Here is a 25,358-nt window from a genome sequence, read left to right as displayed (position 1 = left end):
ATATATCTTTTCATAAACAGATTTCTTTAACTGTATAGTTTGAGTGGAGATCTTGTCTCCTCTGAATCTAAAGCATTAATCGTAGCAAATGCACAGCTTGAGCAGGGAATAAGGAATCATTTTGCTCATAAAGTCTGTCTTTCAGTTATGTTTATACTCAGAAAGCTCATGTGCCAGACGTAATTTGACATTACCGATGCTATATGGCCTGAGTTTTTAAACAAAAAATGATTGTTTTGAAAGCACACATCAAAACGTAAATGTTTTTGAAAAGTAATAATAATTTGATTTCTTATGAATATTTTGTATGTTGGAGACGTCACTGCTAAAGAATTTACAAATTTACTTCGGGAAGCAAATCCTTGAAAAGCAAAGTCCTTGATCTCCTGAAATGTGCCATCAGTAGCTTTAGTAAGATCAGATTGGAATATGAGTCTGTTATTTATTAATGCATACTATTTTAGAAAAAAATATTATTGAAAGTGTATCCATAGTCTTGTTCTACGTTTGTTTTATTGTTGCTGTTTATTTGCATGATATCCAGTTATGGTTATAACAATAGCATTATATAGGTTATAATAAACATAATGTTATGATTATGTTATATATTATCTATCTCTGCATCATCATACTGATGCATTTGCACTTTCTGAACCAGTGAAGGACATTACGCCTCTCCTCTGGGAAAAAAATAGATATCTGTATTTGGAATGAGATTCTGAGCTAAATCACTAAGGATCACAGGGGAAAGTGAGAGGAAGGACTGACGACTGCAATTTTCCTTGGGGATTATGCAATGTGTTGAAAATAACAAAAGTCTTTAGAATCTTTTATCTGGGCAGTGCTTGTGAAAGTCATTTTTGAAAAGAGAAAAGAATAAAAATCATGAGAAGAATTAATCCTAAAGATTGTATGAAGAAGTTCTATCTTCTCAAATTTTAAAATATGTTAAAATTCTTAAGATCTTAAGAAATCAGTGTCTGAAATTAATTTCTTATTGCAGAGCTTAGAGGAGAATAAGAGTATATAGAGAGGAGAATCTGAAGAGATGAAATAGTGGAAATGAGGTTGAGCAGCAGTCAAAACAGAGATAGATTGAAACAGCAGCAGGAATATCAGGGAAACTAGATGCTGCTGAGCTTGGAAAGAGACCAAGGTCAGCCTTAGCTGTGAGCAGAGTTTTAAGGAGAAAGCTGGGGAAAATGTTTGCACTGATTCTAACACTCAGTTAGTTGCCTTTAGTTACAGCAAGAAGGTAAAACCCTGTTTCTTCAGGCTGCTCACTGTAGTGGGCAGCCACAAATTGCCTTGTGAAGAACTCTTGTGCAGCTTGGCACAAGTACATGGCGTAGGTGCACCAGGGCTGGGACTGACCCTGCTTTGGGGCAGGTTTGGGGCTGTGCTGTAGGGATGGCACGCAGCAGCATGCCTCCAGCCTTAAGAATAGTGTGGAATCGAGGAGCTAAAGGGCATTCTATAACCATGCTAACCACTGGACTCTGTTGAGGGTATTTGTCTTTTGTTTGTATACCAGACTGCACAATTACAAATGACTGCAAAACTGGTTCTGTCTCACTGGCTATTGAATTCAACTCATTAATCTCTCCATTGTAGCCACACTTCAGTTAATTTAAATATTCAGCAGTGGAAATGTAACCATTTTCTGCAAGAAGAAAACTGTAGAGGCTGAACTGTCATAAAGGTCACTGTAATGTCAGGATGTTGGTTAGATGCATGGTATCCGGAAGACAGACTGTGATGGAAAGCAAAGTAAAATTGAAACACAAACGACAGCAACAAAACCTTAAGGTCTCCACCAGTTTGATCTGCAGATGTGCCCGATATTCTTAACCTCTCTACTGGTGGGAAGCAAAGTTCCAAGTTCTTTCCTGGTTAATTTCCTGGTGACTATGGTCTCTGAGTTTGCACTCCAGTAATTTTTTCCGCAGTATTCCCATCAGAATGGAAAAAAGAAAAGCCTTTAAAACCTCCCCTTACTTTCAGCTGCAGTGTAACAGAGGAGTATGACGAATGCTCATCAAAAAAGAAGCTCAGCAGACTTGTCTTCCTAATTTGGTGATCTAGAGTAGTACCATCACGATACTGCTGAAATGATTCTGTCTTTAATCATAATGCAGAGAATTTAATCTCCTTTGTTTAATTCTACAGCCCAGAAGCACAGGACAACCAAGAGGATTTTTTGTTTGTTTGTTTGTTTTTAACTCAGAATTTCTCTTTCATTGTAATACTTAGATAAATTATCTCCCCAGGTTTTCTTGCTAATTAAATCACAACTTTTATTCTGAAATGGAATTTCCTTGTTTATTTCTCTGGTGACTTGTATGGATCTACCCAGTTGTTCATGTGTGCATTTATATTGAGTGATCAACACAAACTCACCGTCTTCCTGCCTATCCCATTCCTGTGGATAATGAGAAGTCCTGTTCCACATTGCTGTTTTTTCTATCAGCATGTTTTTGAATGCTGTGTATTACTTTCTGTATCTGAGCAAAAATATTTTTCTTCTTTCCCACTGTAGGAGAAAATGTATGTTCAAATACACCCCCATTTTGTTCACCTTATTTGCAGTAGGTGTGACCATGGCGCTGATAAGTCACTTGGCGTCATATCCATAAGATTTTAAAGGCATGAGCTGCTTCAGAGTACTGAATGAATACTTCAGAATATTGCATTATTAAATGTTAAAAATTCTATGCAATGACAACTAAAACACCCTAGATGTTATTTGCTGCTTGGATTTGAATTATAATTTCTTTATAAATCAGGCTTTAACAAATATTGAGATACAAAGTGTTAATTTGAATCTTTTTAGAAATTGCCTGTGGAAAAATACTGAAGGAGGTAAAAATGAAAATACTGCCTGCAGAGATCATGCCAAAACTAAAATAGTGCTAATTATACTAAACAGGAACTCAGATAATACAGTAGAAAAAAGTTAGTGTCAATATTGAGTTAGAATTAAATGGATGTAATAAACTAATTAAAAGAAGCTCTAAATTTCCAAAAGATCTTCTTACATCTACAGAATTAGCAACCACTCAAGGCTAATCAAGGTCTGTAAAATCAGGACTCTGAGCTAGACCCAAAGCAACCAATTTTTTCTTGAGTTTTTTCTTTCCTTTTAGATATTGTAGCATCAAAAAACAAAATACTTGCCTGCTGATTAAAAATTCCTGGTAGTGCTAAACACTTTTCTACTGTCCTCAATAAAATGTTTTGAATAATGCTTTTAAAGGAACTTTTTGAATTAATGTTATGCATTTTGCTCAGTATTTTAAATTTATAACTCTCTCTAGATTCTTTATCACTCAAAACATGTTTTCTGAAGACCTTGCATTACATGTTTCTGAGATCGTCCCTTTGTGGGCTTTGTAAACTATATCATGTACATTTGCACAAGTGCATAAGTGACCTACACATCCTCGGAATAAAATTTCAGAGTGTCTGTAGGATTAAAACAATTCTACAGGTGGAAGGGATTGACGAATGCTTCAGCACTCTCAGTGCTTGAGTGAAGGAGCTAAAAAAAAAAAAAAAAAAAAAAAAAGGTGAGTCGGTGCTCCTCACAAGCAAATTCCCCAAAGATTCAGGAAACTTAGGATCTTTGTTATGCTTTGCCCTTCTCTAGGGTGTCCTAATTAAAAGTTATAGAAACATTTACAAATCCTCAATTTGCTGTTTGACTGGGTAAGACATGATATTTGGCTGCAATATTCAGTTGGCGAGATCTGTAATCTTTGGGTTTGATACCTTATAATAATGGAGATAATTCAGGTAAGAGGTATACCTGTCAAACATGCAAGTTGGCCCAGTTGTTTTTGTGTTGGATTGTCTTATGCTAGTAGACCTTCTGCGAAACCTGTTTCAGCCAACAACAAACACCAGTGCTATACTTAGAATGTGTTTGCAAATCTACTCAAAAGAAGATCACAAAATAAGTTTAAAAAAAATCTTTGCTAATTAAATATCTGGATAAGAAACCTATATTATATTTTAACCAGTGTACAGACAGTTCACCTTACACCTCGATAAAACAAGTGTACTGAAAGAGCCTTCAATAATCAGCCACTGGCAAAGCACCCTTTTGCAAAATTAAAAATAAGTATGGACATGCATAGATCTCATCATTCTGGTAAATAAACAACTTTGTGATAGGTACTAAAGTAGAAGTCACGTGGATTTTTCCTTCTCACTAGATCCTGTTTAATACTGGTGTTCTTAACAAACGAAATAGTATCTTGTTAGTTTACTGGTCCTCGCTGAACTACTTCTGGTTTGTGTCAACTAGCACTGCAATCTGCACTGTGTTCATAATGTAACTGCTTCTTAAAGAAAAAGATTTTTAAATTGTTTGTTTCAAAATAAAATGAAGTGTATTTTTCTGTGTGCCGGGAAAAGGTACAAAATATCCTCATCTTCTAGACATGCGTGTATGGAATAAACATTGATTTTCAGTGTATGTAGGTTATTGGTTATCTAGTTCTAAAAGCATAGTGCTCGCTAAAGCTGGATCCTTTTTCAATTGCTTTTAGTTACTCAGAAATTTAGAAAAGGAAAAGAAAAACAATGTTGTGTTTCACCATTATGTTTTAATGCCTGAAGATTGTGTTTGATGGGATAATCTGAGGGGCTGGCTCCAAATTAGGAGCTCTAGGAGTCACAGGCATGTGCGAGCACAGTCTCTATGTGACTATTATATCTCTAATTTGTCACTTGTATGTTCCAGTTTTTACTGGAGCTTTGGAGTATGTCAGCATGCAGTGCTGATTATATGTGACAGAAGGAAGCTCGTATCCAATGCAACTATATATTTCCAGTATGAAATATAACCTAAACTTTGCAGTCATGTGGTAAATTCCTCCCACACGTTGTATGAGGCAGTCTGCCTTTGAGCTGCATAAATTGTAAAACACAGACCATATTCTGCAATGACTTAAGTTCTTAACTGTAGGCATCTGAAGTTAGTTGATTTAAAGAGATAATGAGCATTTTTCTGAGGATTTCTGCATACATAGGCAATGGGTAGCTTCTGAACTGTCTGCTTACCACTTAGATGTGGGGGCTGAACATCAAGTCAGGGTATTTGTGTGATTTCTCTGTGGAGGGTTGGTCAGCACTTTGGCTGTAGTGATTTAAACATGCATTGTTTTTCAATGAGTTAGTTTTCTGTTGTTTTTCTTGGGAATAGAAGTGTCCTCTTGACTTAATACAATGAATCATGTCTGTGACAGCAACCAGGTGTTCTTTGATGACAGTATCAGTGCACTGAAGACATAGAATCATAAAATGGCTTGGGTTGGAAGGAAGCTCAAGGATTATCATCAAGTTCCATCCCCCTCCCCCTCTCTTACAGGCAGGGTTGCCAACTGCCAGATCAAGTACTAGATCACGTTGCCCAGGGCCTCATCCAACCTTGCCTTGAGCACCTCCAGGGACAGGGCATCCATAACCTCTCCGGGCAGCCTGTTCCAGCACCTCACCACTCTCTCTGTAAAGAATTTCCTCCTGACGTCTAATCTAAATCTCTCCTCCTTAAGTTTAAAACCATCCCCCCTTGTCCTGTCACTATCATCTACCCATGTAAAAAGCTAACATGTACCAGTAATAAGTAGAGTGGTCTTCTAACTCATGAAAATTGAAGGAATGTCTCACCTTCATGAAGAAGGAAAGCAATCAAGTTGATATCTTGAGTTTCTTTACATTTGGGTTGATATGTGGCTTCTGTTGATTTTACACCAGGAAACATTTGATCATTTCCATGAAATATTGATCCAGCTCCATGGGAACTGTGAAAGATGTAACAGGTCTTTGGTGAGCTTTTTTTTTTTCCTCATTAGCGCACATTGTATCTGAGCCTAAAAGTTAACAAAGACAAATACAGAGATGGCTGCTGTGACTGTTAATTAGATAGATCTAGTCTGTCTGTATAGGAAGCCAGTTCGTGCTTTAATTATAGATGCAGCCCCTGAAAATAATTGTCTGAGTTTCTTAGGGATGTGCTTAGAACTGCCTTATTAATTAGCAGCTGAATGTTAGGCTCAATTAAGTGCTTAATGTGGGCTGACTGGATCTTATCAATAGACTGTCTGCTTCTCATCATAAGTAACAGCTGCAGACCTGGTGCATCTGGATTTCCACGGCACGCCAGAAGTGCGTTCTTTGCTGAATATCACCATTCTCCATACACAGTCTGGATTTGGGGAAGCATCTTGGGGTGTTTTATCTCCACTGTTCAGGACTTATTGAAGCAGCATGGCTGGTCATATGGGATAACAGGCTTTCTTGTATTTTGTGCCTGTTTCGACACAGCCGTGTTTCAGCTTAGCAGCAAAGACAAGGCTGTCATTTCTAATGCTTACCAGTTTCGTAGTATTTCACTTGAAATCACAGCATTGCAACATCAGCTTTTCAAATGAGTAGCATTGCTCAGGATGAAGTATTTCAGAGAAAATGTGTTCTGAAGCTTGCTTTCCCTTTATTTGGAAGGCATGCATGTTGCAGACATAAAATCAAAGCGGCGTATTAGAGTTTTACTCTTCACCTTGAAACTTGATTGAGGACTGCAAAGGACTTCTCAAGAAAAGACTTAAGCCAATTTGTGTCATGTTAAGTAACTTATGACAGTGGCAAGTTAAAGTCCAACAGAATAGTAATTGAGCAGTTAATAGGAAAAGTATTTTATTGCTGACAGAATACAACTTTTTGAATTACTCCCTCAGGTAGAAGGATTTTATAAAGATATACTTCTTTCACTCCATTAGTCTGAATTAAATTATAATTGCAAATACATTTTTTAACATAGGCTCGATTTTAAAATATGTCTGTGTATTTTTTATAGGAATGTATTAGTAATGTTCAGAAGTAAATGATACAGTGCAAATCATGTCTTAGAGGCTTCTTATTTTTACATTTTTCATGTTGTTAAATTTAGAACGTTGTTTAACAAGCAATTGAAAGTGGTTGAAGCTGCGCTAAATTGAGGATTTCCCCAGTAGAATTTTGTTTTCTTCGTAACGTCTTAAATATGTAAAATACCACTTCTAGTATTTTTTTTGCCAGTGGAGAGAGTAATTTGTGTAAAGATTTTGGGGGCTTGAGTTTGTTTGTTTGTTTTGTAATGAGAAAATCTCACTACAAAATTATGAAACTATGCTCTCAGGTTGTAAGGTTTTCCTTTGTGTTTTCCTGGAACTCTTCAATACTAGCTCAGTGAAGTTATTTTGTGTATTTAAAGAAATACGCAGTTCCTGCATACTGAATATCACTTGTGGGAAACTGCAATGCAAGAATTGCATGAGTAAGCAATAAGAAAAGAAATAATAAGAACTTGGGACAAGAAATAATTTTTAGAACTATACTATTTAGCTGCAGATATAAAAAATCTAGTGTTAATGTTGATGGAATAAAATATTTTTAAAGTGCATTTGGGGATTTTTTTTTTCCATTACATTTTAATTTGTATGTTTGATTCTAATTTTATCTAGTGTAGAGAAACTGACACTTTCCATTGTAAAAAAACTTTTTACTGTTTTAGTTTCAACCAAAAGTTTGCTTGCCAATGAGTTATTTAATACTAATTTTCAGCCTTTCTTTTTTAAATAACTTGGACTTTTTTCCTCTTTTTTACTCCCCAATTCATGATTTTTTGAATATTTAGAATATTGGCCAAATTGTAGACTTTCTTTCAGGAACTTTGATTTGCTCACTGCATTGATGCATGCCCAGCGCTACTGCTGCGCAGCACAGCTGAGTTTGCAGGACAATTCCTACTTTCATTTTCTGAGAACAGAGAGAAAAATGAGCAGACCTATGGCTGGACACAGTGAAAGCAATCAGTTTCTTGGAATTTATGGAAGTTTGTAGTAGATAGAAGGGATGAAAGGGATAGAAGACCAGGGATTTGTGTGTGGGGAGTGGGGGTGGTGAGAATGCAGCTTAGAATGAGGGGGCGTGTTGTGAGGGGCACAGGGATTAAAATACACAACTGAAGAGCAGACACTGAAGCCAGTAGCAGAAGGAGAAAGAAGATGGATGATGGCAACAAAATGGATGGGGAAGAACAGCATAAGAGGGTAAGCAGATGGACAAGGGAAGATGAGCATGTGCGAGCCAAAAGGGAAGTTCAACAGGATCTTGCTGCAGCAAAAACTTTGTGGAAGATACTAGGTACAGGAAGGAACCAGGAGCAGGGGTAGTGGGGAAACTTCAAGGTGGGAAGGAAGAAAGAAAAAGAGAGCTGGGAGCAAAAATATCTCTGAGTACTATAAGGGATTGGTCTCTGCGTGCTGGAGTTGGGCTTATTCCTGCCTGACCATTTCTCTACTGCAGAGAAAATAGCTGTAAAACTTGGAGGCAAAGAGTTTGGGCCAGTTTATGCTGAAGGGAATTGCTTTTTACTAAAAATTGGAGTCTATTACTGAAAATTAGAGAGCTTTGTGACACAGGTCAAAGCTTGCTGACAGTTTAGGATGGCAGTCTGGCTCCATCATTTTGTTGTCGTTCTTGTTACGGTTCTGAAGTCTTTTTAAAGGTGCAAGAAACAACCCTAAAAATAGAAATGCAAGATCTCAAATGTGAAGTTAAGCCCTCAAAATTCCAGAACTGCAGTAGCTAATGCCTTGTGTGGTTATGCATATGGTAATAATAAGCTCTTTAAAAATAGCTTGTGAATATGATCACATAGTTGATATGGTATTAAATTTTTTATGCATTATAAATGGTTATATAACTTTCATTTCATAATGAGCATCTAAGTATTTGTATAAAAACAGAGTCAGAAAAATAATAAACCCTCTGTAAATGTATAGGCTTTTCTTGCTAGAGGACTGCTTTCTTTGGACATTTGTTGAATGCCTGTGTGCTAGTAAAAGAACTTGTCTAATAGTAATGTTACAGAGATGTGTTTCCTAAAATCAGATAGTGGAGATATATTGTCTAAAATGTACATAATAAATCAAATTTGTTTTCTGAAGATGAAGAGTGTGACGAAATTACAAAGAGCATCTGAAATAAGTCACTGACCTTATTGAAATTAGGGTTTTTACCCAGTGGCTATTAAATGATCAATGTAGAGCTTGTGGACATCCTAGGAGCTGTTCTGTAATTTTTTATGTAATTTTTCAAATGACTGAGGTTCTTTCCCATAGTAAAGCTGAAAAATGCCTGAAGTTGCAGGTATGGATAGAAACCTCAATGAGAAATAACTGTTTCTTTCAGACACTGAAATTAGCCTCTAGCATGAAAGTTTAAATTTTAGGTTGTTAGAGTTTTTGTTTGTCTATTTTTATAAAGACACTGTAAGTTATATGTCAGAATTGTCTACTTTTTCTTTCCTTTCAAACTTTCAAAAATAGCTCTTGGATTATTTAAGACCAAACTTCTATATAGCACTGTTACTGAAAAAGATATTTGAAAGGAGCTGTCATTTTCAGTCCTAATGACACTACTGCATTTTGCTAATATACCACAGTAACACCTGAAGGGATGAAATAGTGTCAAGGTTCAGAGCTCACATTTAAAATTAGCACTAGGACAGAAATGCTTTGGATGAACAAGTCCCAAGTCCTGTTCTGTTGGTTCTGTTCTAGCCAGTATCATTCTTCAGAGTCCTTCTCAGTACCAGTGCACCCATCCTTTTTGTAAAGAAAATTCTGAATTGCACTGCCCGATGGTCTTACTATTGTTCCCGCTTCTTCATTTTCCATCTTGGGAGTGCAGTTACATCACCGCAGATAGCAGCCAGTAGAATTGGTAATTTTTGCTACCAACTGAACCTTCCACTGCTATATTAAGTCAAACTGTGGTTTCTTTAGCTTTCCAACAGTTCATATATACTCTACATGGTATTTACACTCTGCTGCTTTTTCTCCCAAACCCTGCCCATGGTTTCCCTTCTTGACCTGATGGGTTTATGGCTTTCAGACCAGGTTTTATTCTTGAGGTACATAGTATATAAGTTTGTCCCAAGCAAAATGAAAGATTGCAACCTCATAGTTGCTGTTGATACTATTTGCTCTTTTTGTGTGGCTGTTTTGCCTGGTAATCTGTGTATTCTCCTTCTTTAGCTCCCATGTCCCTCTGTCTGTACTGGTTGTACTGATTAACTGTTCGACACGTTCTAGAGTGTGGTCTACCATTCTGTCCTTAACTGTAGCTAAGTGCCTGTTTTGTGAAGTATTCTTTCTAGCATCATCATTACTTGTGGTCCTGTGTATATTTTAGTGGGATGAGGGAGGAGGAGGGCTGTTAACACTGTGCACTGGGGTCTGTTCTGGGAAGTCTACTAGACAAAAAGTCTTGGGGTGCACAACTAGTCCTGAAGTGTAATTAATGAAAAAATAGAGGTCCAAGTAATTGTGTTATTATACAATTTTGTTTTTGTATGGTTATTCTATATTATTTTCAAACTGATATGTTGAATTTAATTCAAGCATATTACAGTTTTTGTATTTGTCAAAATATTGCAAACTGTTAAAATCCATGCATGCAGAAGTGATCACACATACATTTTCCTCTGTTTGAGAGATTACACATTTCTTTCTATTCATATTCTTCCAGGTGACTTGGATTATTACTGGCTGGATCCTGCCACGTGGCACAGCAGGGAGACATCTCCTATTAGTTCGGTAAGCAACAGGGAAAAAGAATGTTGTAAGTATGAACTAAAATGATTGCTGATAATTTCAGTTTGCTATACATAATTTGATATTTTAAAAATAATTATGTACAATGTGTGTGAAAATTTGGCTTCATGGATCATGGAAATAAAAATCAGAAGAGATTTTGATAAAAATCTCTAATTTTTTATAGATTTCGAAAACAATACAACAGTACAAAAGAAGCAGTGAATGTGATACTGCTCCTAGAGAAATTAATGATATTTTTTCTATTGAATTAGAATGGGAAAGGATATTATTGTATAATAAACCTGTACGCTTCATGGAACATATATGTTATACTACAGAACAGAATTTATAAACATAATTTTCAGGGTCCTGAAATCAATAACAAGTGTCTAATTTTATTAGTAGCATTCTATATTAAATAATAAATTGTATCAAACTTTTAATTGTAATATAAGTCTACCTGCAGACTTAGTGCTGAAATTTTTTACATAGTGTTTGCATTTTTTTTTAATTATTTCACTGCTTGTTTTTTATCAACAGCATCCAGTAACGTGGCAGCCTTCTAAAGAGGGAGATCGCTTAATTGGGCGTGTTATTCTTAACAAGAGAACAACCATGCCAAAAGAATCAGGTGCATTACTGGGGCTAAAAGTAAGTGTTACATGCTTAATATGTTGAATGAATGAAATTTCTGCTGACCTGACTGTGTAGAAGCCTGACATACTAAGTCTACATACTAACTCTCCAATTTCTCTAATTCATTTAGTTTCTCAAATTACTTATTTTGTACTGGACGTAACAGATTCTTGTCCCCAAGGTGCCAGAACACTTAAAAGGAATACTTCTGAAGACTGCTGGGGAATACGGTGTTCTAGTTCAATAATATCTCTCTTCATGCATATTTTTATTAATATGGAGCTTCAAAAATGACTGAGAAAATTAATTTAGCTGTCATCCTTTTTCCACTGAGAACAACAAAAATAGCAGAAAGCAAGAAATGAAAGAAACATTCCCATTCATTTAGTACTAAGTCTACTTCTCCTTGTGTATATAGTTAACTGATCGTTCAAACCCTCACATATGATCTACGTTGTTGGCTTATTGTGGTGGGAACTGAAGCAGGAAAAACCCTTGTGAACTTGGTAATGGCATGCAATTTATTCATCTCAAAGTGAGAGATAAGAGGAGCTTCATTTTACTAAACATCTTGTAGTCTTTAGCACAAGGCTGGTTTTTGCTGGCAGCAAGCATATTTTTCTTAGTACGTGAGAAAAAAAGTTAGGCCCTGGTAGGAAACATAGATTGAAGGGCTTCTCTGGTTTATTTGAGCCTTTTTTTTTTTTTTTTTTTTTTTTTTTTTTTTGTATGATGTAAACTAAGCCCCGGAAAATGCATTAACTCGTGAACTTAGCACATTCCCTTTTGGTAACCTTGTTGGCAGATGAGCTTCTGGGTCTTTTTGGGTATGGATCTATATGAAAACTCTGACTAGTAAACCATGTAGGCAGCATGAAGTAATAATACATAATGAACTACCACTCCACTGTTTCATGTCATTATAAAAATCAACCTAGAATATTCTTGACAAAAGTACTGACTTCAGAGAATGAGATGGGTAGAGAGGATAGCAAGTCAGCAACACTGCTGCTTTTGTTTTATATTTTATCAAAAATTGTATCACCTGAGAGCACCATTTTTTTTCCCCTTCGTTTACCCATCTGTGTAATGTGCAGACTGCTTCAAAACAAAACACCATTCAGTTCTGTTTAATAGAAGACAGAAGTTGCTCTTCTGTGCTCTGATGTGCTTGGATGGGAGGCCAAGTTTTTAACTATAACAGTGTTTGTGTGAACTATTTGCTTGTTTCCTATTGATATATTAGCTGATTTTTTAGTTGTACCACCAATGGTGTTTTGGGGATTTTTATACCTTTGGTTTGATGTTCACTTGCAATTTTCACATACATACGATGTATTTTTGCGGCTTGGAAAATTATCAATTTATGATTTTACAGGTTGTTGGGGGAAAAATGACAGAATTAGGACGACTTGGTGCCTTCATTACCAAAGTGAAGAAGGGTAGCTTGGCCGATGTGGTGGGGCATCTCAGAGCAGGTAAATCAATCAGTTACGTACAAATATATTGTCTTTTGATTTTTTGTAATACATTTGTTAATTTATATTAAAATCACTTCTTTGATATGCTAATATATGGTGAATAGAAAAAATACTGTAATGTTCTTATGGAATGCTACAATTTCCTACATTTCTAATTTATTAATGACTACATTCACTTGGATGTGTAAAAAAAAATACGAGACACTTCTGGTCTGTGTTGAAGTGTCAGGATTGAATTTCACTGATATATTTTTGCTTTCTTATCTCAGGAGGTGCTTTTTACACTCTGTAGAAGCAACATAAAAAATTTATGAAACTTACTCATTGTGTCAAAAATCCACTACAGTAATTTTACTAACACTGCAGTATCACCTGAAGGATGGATGTGATGAACATTACTAATCCTTCTTTCAGCATGAAATGTTTACTCTCTCCAAGCTTTATTTCTAAATGAAGTATGAACAATGCATGTTGATCAGTTTTCTAAACGTCTTTTTGGTGGTTTATATTCTTATCATAGCCCTAAACAAGTATTTTGGAAGTGTCTTTGGAAACAAAAGTCTAAGAAATGCCTTTGTTGGAATCCAGAAACTCAGATGAGAACTTTTATGAATTTATGATAATTACATTAACCAAATAGTAATAAAGAAATAGGAAACATGATGAGTCTCTAAAAATATCCTACTTTGTATTGGCATCTCTTATTTTTTTTTTTCCAATTTGATAAGCAAGTTGTTCTTAGCACCACTTATAGATTTTAACTGCAGAATCTAATTACTGAAAACTACTTTATCTCACTTCGTTAATCCTGATGTGTCTGGGCTGAAATATTACACAGTCAAATTTCTTTTTAAATTCTAAAAAATAATTCTAGAGGCAAAGTAATTTCAGAGGACTGGGTAAGCAGAGTTTTGCACGTTTTCTGAGTGAAAGTCTATTCGTGCTATTGTTTAAGACTGGAACACAAAGCAAACAATACAAATGAGTCAGGAAAGGACAATTTTTCAACTTTCTCAAAACCCTTTCAAAATCTGGCTAGTTCATAGACTTCTGAGTAATTGTACGAACTTCATAAATTTTGCCAAAGTCTTGCATCGGTAGGAGAATAATCTGAAGTGACAATAAGCACTAGGGGCACACTAGCCAGAAAAGCAAAAACAAACAAATAAACAACAACAACAACAAAAAGGCAGAAAAGCATCTGGAGAAGAAGAAAAGAGTATGAGGGGATCTATTTCCTGTTTTTACCTGGCTATTGAGAGATTCTATAGGGAGCCCAGAGCACACCGTGTTCTCAGGGGTGAGCAGTGATCATACAAAGAAACACTATTTGGAGTGAAGCAGGTTCAAGTTGTGAAAACTCTGATTCTCCTGGGGGGATAGATTCTGGAGCAGCTTGCATGGAAAAGCTTTCTGCACATGCTTCCTTGGAGATACTCAAATCTCAGCAGGACAAGTCCCTTAGCAGCCAGCTCTATCCTTTGAATTTGGGCCTACTTTGAACAGAGTTTGGGACTAGTTGACATCCAGAAGTGTCTTCCAATCTGAGTTACTATTTTAGAGTTCAGTAGGAAATAATTCAGAGCTTGGCAGTCTAAGTCTGAAAATCGTGTGTCTCTGCATCAATAAGTGGGGATAGAATGCAAGACAGATTGAAATTGGTTTCTGGAGGCATCTTAGGTAACCTAGTGTAAACTTGCAGAAGTGATTCCTGATCATGTAGGTTCTGTTAGCCAGCTGTGTGCAGGTTTATCCTAAGTATCTACAGTGTGAAGTGTCTAACAGTTCCTTGCCTGAGTGACTTAGAATTTTTGGCAACTACAGTGGGACATAAGTCCAAGGAGCTTAAGACCATCCTAAGCTGTTGCGCTGGATCACAGGATCACAGGATGGACCTCTTCAGATTGCCAGCTCAATCTGTTGCTCAAGTAGGGCCAGCTAGAGCGTCTTGCCCAGGGCTGTATCAAACTAGCTATTGCGTGTGTCCAAGTTTTGAGTATGTGAACAATTAATTCCTATGTGAATTAGGTTTCAATCATGTAATTTTTAGTGTTGCAAATCTATGATCTTTCCCTATTGTTTTTGTTATGAAGTTGGAACTATTGCAAAGTTGGTCAGACCTTGTTCCTTTGAATGCCTGAGATGCTTTTGGAAATTAAGCAAATTATCTACAAATAAATGAGATTTTGCTTTAGGGGGAAAAAAATCATGTTAGTTTACTAATTGTTAGCATTTAAATAGAAGCAGAATTTCTGAAGAAATGGACAGTGATTTAATTGAGTTTTATGAATTTTTAAATTAATTTTGCAAGCAGTATCTGGATTTACTTATTTTTCATTCCAAGGCAATATTATGTAATGAATATGCAAAGTGTTTAAATCAGTTTCATCTAAATAACATAGTAGAAAATGAAACTTACCTCAGACAGCATTTATTCTTTCATTAGCAAACTCTTGTGTTCTAAAGAAGGCCAAAATGTTTTCAAAGCTACTGGGATCTTCTGTGGAGTCTTTTCTTAAAATACCAAAATGTAGGCTGTTTGGGAAACAAGAATGACAATCATCGATCTTAAATAGAAGTTGCAGCTGCGTATTTTGGTGGTTAGAAGTTTAGTTTGGATAGTTTTGCTTTGGTTTGTGAACAAGCTTGGGTTTTACCTTTTGACTTAGGTCTCCCCAGACAGGGGCAAGCCCGCGGCTCTATGGTTGTTCCTGACTTAATCTCATAAGTGCAAAATTGGTGCCAAGAAAAAGAATAAGGATATTTGTGGTATCAGATAATGGCTGCAGAGTTCTGGCTATTACATAGGATGGGATGTGAGAGTATAAGATTTACCTTACGGTTCCTGCAGTTCAATTGAATATACTGATCTTTTTAAGAAGCTATAATTAAATACTTCTATCTTTCCATGAAAGTGTAATGCAATGTACTGGAAGTGACAAGCTGAAAAAAGACACTTATCTAAATATCTTCTACATCGGGTTTTGGTTTCTCTTCTCCCCTTGCATCCTCAGAAGTAGTGATTTATTTCTGATTTTTCTTTTTTGTTCATTTGATACAGACAATAAAGATTTTCGTTTTTTGAGAATTCAATGTGCACGGTATAAAAAATGTAATGAAAAATCATGATTAAGGTTAAACATGAGATATGTGTTTCCATTTTTTGAAGATTAATTCTCTTATTTATTGTCAACATTTATTACTGTCAATTAAAGTTACTGTTAGTAAAGTTTTTACTGTTACAGTCTTGTTAAAGAGATTTTTATTATGTAGCACAGTAATGTTTGCTGTATTACCTCTGAAGTACTTAATAAATTAGCACAAGTTGTTTCACTTAGATGCTTTTGTGTAGAAATTGTAGCTACATTCTGTGAAATGAATCTTGATAGTGTCTCAAAAACTGTTTTCTGGGTTTCAACATAATTTTTAAATTTATTTTCAGCAATGTAACTTAGTTATGTAGATTTCATAAATGTTTTGTGCTTCATAGCAAAAGAATATTGAAATGAATTAAAATTCTCTTTAAATTCAAGGAGATGAAGTTCTAGAATGGAATGGTAAACCCTTGCCTGGAGCTACAAATGAAGAAGTTTACAACATTATTTTAGAATCAAAGTCAGAACCTCAAGTTGAAATTATTGTTTCAAGGCCCATTGGGTAAGGCGAAATACTTGCTTCTTAAGTACAATTATTAGTTCTACAAATTGGACTTCTAAAGTGGTTATTTGTGTGTTCATTATTTTTATCTTTGAATAATGGGATGTGATTCACTTTTCATTGTTGACATCCCATACGTTCCATTTTCTTCATCGCCTGTTACAATCTTGGGCCTTCACGGTGATTTTTTTTTTTTTTTTAGATTTATAATGTTTGTTTGTTTTGTTTGTTATAAATCCAGGTTTGGCATTTAGTGGTAACAATTCTTGCATTCTTGATTTCTGAAATAAGGCTTGGAAGGATCGTGAAATCTGTTTGAATTGATAAAATGAGTGGTGTTGGCCTTGCATTTGTCACAACTGTTCTACAGTGATATATTACACTCCTTCCCCAAAAATGAGTCTATTGGGACTGTTTTGAGTTATCTTATAGGATGGAATTTCAATCATATTGTAAATTGGCAATTAGATTGCAGAAATGAGTCACATGGTTTGCAATAAAAAGTGACTCTTGACTAGTTTCAAAAAAAATATGAAACATTTAAATCTATCTGTAGTTTTTAGTCTTCACAGAGATCTGTATGTCACTTAAGTACCAGTAACCTGTAGGTGGATGGTGAGCTGTTTTCTCATTATAAATGAGAAATGCATGATTCTTTCATTTTGAATGTTCTGGATTTCATCCTAATTATAAGTTTTGTCTGTCTCAGTTATGGCAAGTTTTTATTTTGAGAAACAGCAAGCACTATTCATTTTCCTTCTGACTAAAACATTCTTATTTTATCTTTATTTCATATCAGCTTTTGAAGTTTGGTTTTGTCCACACTGTGCAAACATAGATATATCTTGCAAGTGAACTCTTCCTTTTTAATGACAATCACCATTAAAAGTATTTGAAAGTATTTAAATGAAATTAACATTTGTTGGTAATCTTAGTGGCAAATTAGAGCTTGATGAAAAAATAGTGGTTGTTTAGGGCTCAGAATAACATCCAGAGTGAAACAGTATGAAAGTAGAAACCTTATTTGATATTCTTTAGTCACAGGTAAAGTAAGAGGCATCCCTGATTGAAAATTGAAATTCAGTCCATCATCTTTATGATTTAAAATAAAATGCCATAAGTGGATTTTTGAAAATTTAATTTTTATGTTTTAATCGGGAGAAAAGAAATATTGCTCTGGACGTAGACTTCATTTCTCAATTGAAGGAAAATTGATCTGTACAACTGATAAGAAGAAGAAATAGCGAACTTTAGATATCAACGTATTCATAAATGTCGTGTATCCTTAGACTTTTATCTTGATTCTTAAAATGGCTTATTATTGTTTATGAATTCTGTAGATGTAGAGACTTCAAAAAATGAAGTACAATGTAGCCAAATTCCACTGATGTGTTCTTGAAAAAAAATCCAGGGAAAACACAACTGTTGAACTGAGGCCTAGGAAATAAAGGGCATTCAAAAACAAAGACTGCTTCTAAATCGGAACAGCGACTCTTGCACTAATGAAGTAGAAATAGGACCAATAAAATGTAATGTTTTGCTTTGTATGACCCATACATATTTCTTTCCAGACATAAGCAAAGACAGAGGACCTCAGATTACACTTTTATTTTGAGACAAATGGAATCTTGATATGGAGGTGTTTACATGCTGTAATAATTCTATCCTTCTAGAATTGTGTTGGATTATTTTTTCCTTTTCTGTTTCCTTTTCCTTTTTTTTTATTTTTTTTTTCTTCCCTGTGAAGAACAAATAAATATCCCAATGGGACTGGAGCATGCAACTTTTGAAATTTAAGGATCTCTCGTTTTTCCAGTAGAAATTAGATTAAGACCTGTTGTTTTATATTGGATTGGGATTTATCTCTCTCTCATCTAAACTCCATAAAAAATCTCACAAAAACCCCACCCAGACATTGTACAACTAAGAAAATCCTGATGTTAGTTAACAACAAAGAAAGAATAAACCAAGAACACCACATCCTGCACATGATTTTCTTGTTTGTTTGTTTGAATTTGTGGATGATTTGCTTTGGATTATTTTTTTTTCCTTCTGGCTTCCTGCCTTGTTATTCCAACTATGTGCTCATTTCAAACTCATAAAAGTGAATTTTACATAATCCAATGAATCTAGTATAGCCAAGATTTGTGTCTACTTTAGATTCTGATTCAGCAAACTTCTAGCTGCTTTGATAAAGCAGCTTTATCAAAGCATCAATTGGTAATCCATTACACCTAAAATTCCTGTGAGGGAAGAGGTTCCCGAAAGACCTGAAAAATGATATTTCTTCTGCATAATTTAAGCGTTTTCATCTCTCAGTATTAATAATGCAAGTAATGTACCAGCACATCTAATGGTCTCTTTTTAAAAAGTCCTAGTATATTAGGTCTAAAAAGCCTAAATTTAATATGGTTTTCTAAAGTAAATAATGGGAGGACTGGAAGGCCACAAATTAGACGACTGCAAATTACAAAATTGATGTCTACACAGTTTGCTTAGTCTTGTAAATTTGGATTTCTGTGTCTATCAGTAAATGTAATTCTGAGTAATGGATAATAGTAGGGTGTTTATTAGAGAAAAATGTGAAAAATTCAATACAATTAGCAAATAAAGGCATAGCAAATGGTGTAACCACAATAGTACCATAAAAACTCCATAGAAACTAATTGGCATTAATATTTGTGACTGCAGACACAGGGTAGGTAAGAAACCATTTAAAATTAGATTTAATGGGTTGGCATCTAAATATGAAGGGGGAAAAATGAGCTATGAATATGCATAGAGTGGTAGAGGCCATTAACGTAAGGCAGCATAGACTTTGGTGGCACACTGTTTGAGAAGCAGTCTGGCATGGTAACTGTCTCTTGTGTGTTCGTGTGAGCTCATATGGGATAGTGCAGGTAAAACAAACATTTTCTTTATTTGTCTCATGTTTTCCTTGTCATATACAAATTACAGTTGCTTGGATTTCCACAAATATTATTGCCAAAAATGTCATCTCTCCGGTGTGATTCAGCTCCTCTGTGTTACTGTACTGTAGGACTTTGCAAGGAGACTGAGTCTCCACAACAAACCAGACAGTACTAGATTTCAGAGGGTTACTAGAGTAATACAAGTAATGTAAACTGCAAATTGGTCCTTTTTTTCTTTTTTTTAAACCATTTACTTTAGCTAGTCTGGCGTTGGTTAGTTAAAATCATTTCTCATATTTCTTCTGAATATAATTTTTTTGGTAGTTGATGTCTTTCTCCATCCACCCAGGTATGTAGGATGAACTTTCCATGTTGAAATGTTTCTTGTACCTATAGGCCCTCTTTAAATATCCTAAATTTTGTACTATTATGGGCAATGCTATTCTGCAGAAGAGAAAGTTCATATTTCTAGCAGAAGAGAATGTCACAGACTTAATGTCATATTGAACAGAAAAATCGGTTGGAATAAACTAAATAAATATTTCAGACTGATGAAAATTTCCTTGGAAACTGAAGAGAGAACATGCTATGAAGTCCACACAACAGCCCTGCTGAGCATCATGTCATGTTATTGTGAAGGATATATCATATGATTGTGAAGGAATATTATGCCATGTCAAGAGCAAATAACGCAGTTGTATTTCCATGAGTTTGAGGAAATCACAGTATTTCTTAATCGCAAAGTCAAGACAAAGTTAAGAACTTTCTTAGTTGGTGCTGAGATGCAGGATAATGCAAGATATCAATTGGGAGATGAAGTTGGTTTTGTTAAATCATATGCATCAGAAATTTAAAATGCAGAACTTAAAAAATAAATTTAAGACCTGTTGATTGGGAACTATTACATTCTTAATTCTCATATTTTCTCATATGAATAATTCTCATTCTCATACTTATGCGTCTGTTTCTTTGTTGTAAGTAACATTGAAATATATCTAGAAGTCTTAGTTTTATTGACTTATAAATTAGTAAGGTAATGTTTCACTGAACAGAGAAATACCTGAATACCTTTAAAATGCTCACCTTTAGACTTAAAATCTTTAAATGCTCTTCCAAAATAGTACTTTTGTTTAAATTTTGAATTAGTATTTGCAGAAAAAAATGTTTTCAAGTGAATTGCTGAAGAGCTTTGTTTCCATTTTCTTGCTCTGCTTTTCTAACGTTTGTACAAAAACAGTCATATCTTGCCTTTGCAATGTATTCTCAATGTTTGCTGAGGACAGGACAGAACAAGGAGTTATCATTATTCAGACTGTGATGGAAGAGTAAGTGTGTTGATGGCAAAATTTTGATAGATATGTATGGATGTAATTGGTTTGATTTTGTTTATGTGTGTGTGTTGGATGTTTCTGGTTTGAATAAATTCCATACCCAATTGTAACATGCTGTGACATTTTTTTAGCCTATGAAGAAATGCATTATTCTTTTGTTCTTTGACATTTCTAATGTTACTTGTTTTTTCTTTTTTTTATTGTAAGACATTTTCATCAGTTTCATTCTGTGAACTCCTTGAGACGTTTATATAAAGATTACTAGTGAGTTAATCTCTGTCTTGTTTAGTTTTTACATGTTTCCTCCAAAGAATAGCTGAGTGTCAGTAGCTATACTGCCATTTACCCCCTTCTCTTCATAAAACCTCCCAGGCTTTAGATTGTGAATATAGTAGAATCCATCCATAATATTTACATCATAGCACTTGTTTTGTCTTCAAACTTATAAGTTTGAAGGAAGTAATGGTTTCCATTGTTAAGGTTTTCATGAATCCCAGTGAAAAATGATGAACTGTATTCAGATACTTCCCCCTTCTTTCTCCGTAATCCATTAGAACAAAAACAGAAACATTTCTAAAAATGCTTCTCGGTAACGTATTTGTTACAGAAGAAGATACTCTTCCTCATTCCTAATTACTTTGTGTATATTCATGCTTTTTAGTGATATTCCTCGGATTCCTGAGAGTTCTCATCCCCCATTAGAGTCCAGTGAGTACACTCTTTGTTCCTTTGAGCATGATCTTGTACTCGGTACAGTCATTTTTTGCTATGAATTTTTGGAATGCTTACCATGCATTGGGAGACAGTATTGTCTTGAGATTTTTATGTGAAAAAAAATTATTGTTATCTGAATCTTACATGTTAAATTCTAGTCAGTATAGATCTGATTAAAAGCTATATACATTTCAAATGTTAGCAGGATTTTATTATGTTCTTTTGTATCTTGTACTGTTAATACCATATGGGTGTATAAGACATGCCCCCAATAGTCATTTACTTGTCCTAGCATAACAGAGGAGGCAGGTAGAAGAGGTTGCCAGAAGTACAAACAAATGGCATCAGGATTTCACCTCCTGGACCATCCGGTCTAAGTCCAGAGTTTCTGCTTCTCTTTAGCTTACGGCGAATGCAACTCTATGGTGAAATTTTTGTGTATGACACTTCAAAAGGAGAGTTTCCTTAGCTATGTTATTTAAAGAGTCAGCTGGCTTGTGTAAGGGCCATGGCTTCCAGCCCTTTCTCATCTGAGACTTGTGTGAGAAGCAATGAGAAACTTTGTTGGGTCCAGCAGGGCCACTGAACCTGCTGTGCTGCTCCTTGCCTTTCATGAGCGTGTCCTTGCTCATGTGAGCTCTGCTTCATTGATAGAGAACTACTAATCTCCTGCATAGACAGGAGTGTTCTCTGTGTCAGATGCCTGTCGAGATTACTCATCAATGTTTTCAGCTGTGCACTATGTACAATGAGGATATTTTATTCAAGGCATGGTATGTCAATGATAGATAAGGAACACTTTGTAATATGCTATTTAGAATAAAAGAAAAAATGTCAGGTTTAATTTGGGTTAAGAGTATCTAGACTGTATTTTCACCATCTTATTTGTATCAGCTTAAAATATTTCTGTATACTAAGACATTAATACTATGCATAATGACAAGCTTTATACAGTTCAAAGAAAAAACAATTCATAAATCATCCAAATTTGCTTTAAAATTTCAGATGGAAAGTTCATGTGTTTCTTGCATATTTTTAGGTTCAAGTTCTTTTGAATCTCAGAAGATGGAAAGGCCTTCTATTTCTGTTATTTCTCCAACCAGCCCTGGAGCCCTAAGGGATGCACCGCAAGTCCTACCAGGGCAGCTTTCTGTGAGCAGATTTTTATTTTTCCTAGCTTAATAATGAATTGGTGTTGGTCCGTCAGCCCTCTGCCTTCCCGAGGTCAATTGGGAAGTCAAAGGAAGGCTGTTGTTGGTGAAGTCTAACATCTTTCAAATGTCTAAGTACACATTCACTGTAATCACAGCAGAAGTGAAGAGTTGTTGTTTTACTACATGAGAACATGCAGAAATTTACATGGAGGAGCCCATGAGCATGCCTTCCAATTTTTCGTGCTGTACTCTTTTGTACTTGCAGATAACAAGCACAGTACCACTTCACCTTCTTTAGAGGAGCTCTTAAAGAGCTATGTTAACTTATACTGTAGAGAAATGCAGTTTAATTTAGACATACATCACCTCCTGGAATTCTCTGTAATGCTGATTGAAACTGTACTTATTAAATACACAGTGAATACTTAGAGTTTGTTATTATATATTCTTACATTTTTATATTGATTATATTAATTTCTAAGCACACAGCAAGCTCAAAAATTTTATGTTTTGTTCCTATTAGGAAAGAATTTAGCTGTATTTTGTACTTTCCTTTAGAACCTTCATAATGTGACAGATCAGAGTAGATTCTGAACATGCCTGAAGTTCAGCTGCAGTTTAGCTTCCTATGTAAGTGTAGATACAAAAGTGCAAAACTAAGACATTGCTGGCTTGAATGAATTTACAGGTACCAGTGAATAGAATAAGCAATGTAAGTATAATCAGGTACCATCATTTTATTCAGCTAGGTGAATATGTAAGTAGTCTTCAGGATAGGTCAACATATTTTATTAATAGATTTGCAATTATATGTATCTCATTGTCTCTTGGGAATATAAATGTTACTTCTACTTTGTGGTCAATGTGATGAAGTATGAAAATTCTATATATATATATTTTCATTTTCAATATTTCTTTTCTGGTAACTTGTTTCATGTAGGTGAAACTGTGGTATGACAAGGTGGGACATCAGTTAATAGTGAACGTTCTACAAGCAACAGATTTGCCACCAAGAGTAGATGGACGGCCAAGGAATCCCTATGTAAAAATGTATTTTCTTCCAGACAGGAGGTAGTACTTCAGTTGATAAAATTGTTTTGTCATTTATTGAATAAATTTTTAAGTGAATGTTTTTGAATTACAGAATTCTTTTATGTGTATTTTTTTCTAGTTAGAGTAATTATGAGAAAAAAATTGCACTAGAGATATTTAATTCAGTATCAAATTAACTCTCTGGACATTTGGATGAATGCAGTCCTCTGTACAGCAAATACTTTTCTCTTTTAAGGCATTATCAGATCAGGAAAAATGAAACCAGTAAGTTCTAATGGGTTTATGGCTTTTTGTGATTTATTTCTACAGTTTACAACAAATATTTATGTTTCAGTGATAAAAGTAAAAGGAGGACCAAGACAGTAAAGAAAAGTCTAGAGCCAAAGTGGAATCAAACTTTTCTCTACTCGCATGTACATCGTAGAGATTTTAGAGAACGAATGCTTGAAATAACAGTATGGGATCAGCCAAGAGTACAAGAAGAAGAGAGTGAATTTCTTGGAGAGGTGACACATACAATCACATTTATCCTGAGTTTGGTATTTATTTTTGAATACATTTTAAAATGACATATTAAAATTAAAATTAAAATGTGATAATTTTTCTCCTAGATTCTTATAGAGCTGGAGACAGCGCTTTTAGATGATGAACCACATTGGTATAAGCTACAGACGCATGATGAATCTTCACTACCTCTGCCTCAGCCATCACCTTTCATGCCAAGAAGACATGTTCATGGTGGAGAAAGTTCTAGCAAAAAATTACAAAGTAGGTCCAATCCATTCATCTTCTTCTAAATTTGAAATCCTGGGTATGTTGTACTGATATTTAGTGTTCACATACAAGACAAAAATGCTATTTCATAGTCACTTACTGTAATAAAAATGTATGTAAAAACAGATGTGACTTTGCACATGCGAGCATTTCACCTGTGATGCGTAACTTTCAAGTAAATGAAAACTATTTGAATCAATTGATATTTCACTAGCAAAATAAAATTGTTCAAATGTTTGTTTTCATAAATCTCCTTTCAAAAGGAAAAATGAAGTCCATGTTTATTGGATACTTTTGTAATAATTAAAAGCCTTTTATTTAAAAAAGGAAAGGCTTTGAAGCCTTAGGAGGTGTAAAAACACTTCAATTAAGATTAATTTCTGCTTCCAATATACTTTTATATATGCATACCATATAATCAGATGAAAGAGTGAATTTAAGCAGCAAAGGGAAACTGTGTGCTTTGGGAGGTACAGTTATTGTGAAGATTCTGATTCCAGGTTTGTATGATTCACACTAAAAATAATGAATATATTGAAATATTTGACTACTGTAGCCTCTCTGTTCGTTTAACTTAGTAAAAGATTTATTTTAAAATAGGAAGGATGTAGGACATTATTTTTAATATGCTTTCAAGCTATTTTTCTGATTTATTTTTTTTAAAACATAGAAGTCATTAATTCCAGCGAATGCATAAGAAACTGGGGCATGTTCAGGAATGAATTATAGAAGTGTGATACTACTGTAATTACTGCCTGAGAATATGTATAGAGATAGCAAACTAAAGGTTAGTTTTCATGAGATATTTGAACTTTTAAAAAGGCTGTCAGTGCTGCTTCCTCTTCTCCTTTCTCACCATATGCTGCCACCTCTGCTTTCCTGTTCAGCTGATTCAACTTGCTCTACTCCCTGAAATAGCACAAAAGTACCTTTTTTTTTCTTTATTTGAGAAATAAAGAAATCTTTTTGCTTGTTTAGTGAGCTAAACTAACCTCAGAGA

The 25,358-nt window shown here is 34.9% G+C and overlaps 1 protein-coding gene across 49 annotated transcripts in view; it reads left to right on the top strand.

Moving 5' to 3' along the window:
• The window catches only part of RIMS1 (regulating synaptic membrane exocytosis 1), a 298,940-nt gene that overhangs the window by 153,474 nt on the left and 120,108 nt on the right, over positions 1-25,358 (top strand). For all 49 annotated transcript variants that reach the window (XR_006939005.1, XR_005858215.2, XR_005858214.2 and 46 more), the window contains 9 exons: positions 10,579-10,646; positions 11,187-11,297; positions 12,661-12,760; positions 16,297-16,420; positions 21,325-21,371; positions 22,417-22,529; positions 23,472-23,602; positions 23,919-24,090; positions 24,196-24,352. Coding sequence is in view for 45 of the 49 variants with exons in the window: in XM_040697585.2 (XP_040553519.1) it covers positions 10,579-10,646; positions 11,187-11,297; positions 12,661-12,760; positions 16,297-16,420; positions 21,325-21,371; positions 22,417-22,529; positions 23,472-23,602; positions 23,919-24,090; positions 24,196-24,352 (1,023 nt within the window). In the remaining 4 variants the exon portion in view is untranslated. The remainder of the gene's footprint in view (positions 1-10,578; positions 10,647-11,186; positions 11,298-12,660; positions 12,761-16,296; positions 16,421-21,324; positions 21,372-22,416; positions 22,530-23,471; positions 23,603-23,918; positions 24,091-24,195; positions 24,353-25,358) is intronic.

Source organism: Gallus gallus, chromosome 3 (genome assembly GCF_016699485.2).
Source record: "Gallus gallus isolate bGalGal1 chromosome 3, bGalGal1.mat.broiler.GRCg7b, whole genome shotgun sequence".
Classification (NCBI taxonomy): domain Eukaryota; kingdom Metazoa; phylum Chordata; class Aves; order Galliformes; family Phasianidae; genus Gallus; species Gallus gallus.
Note: the sequence above shows the minus strand (reverse complement) of the source record. Positions and strands in the feature narration are given on the sequence as shown.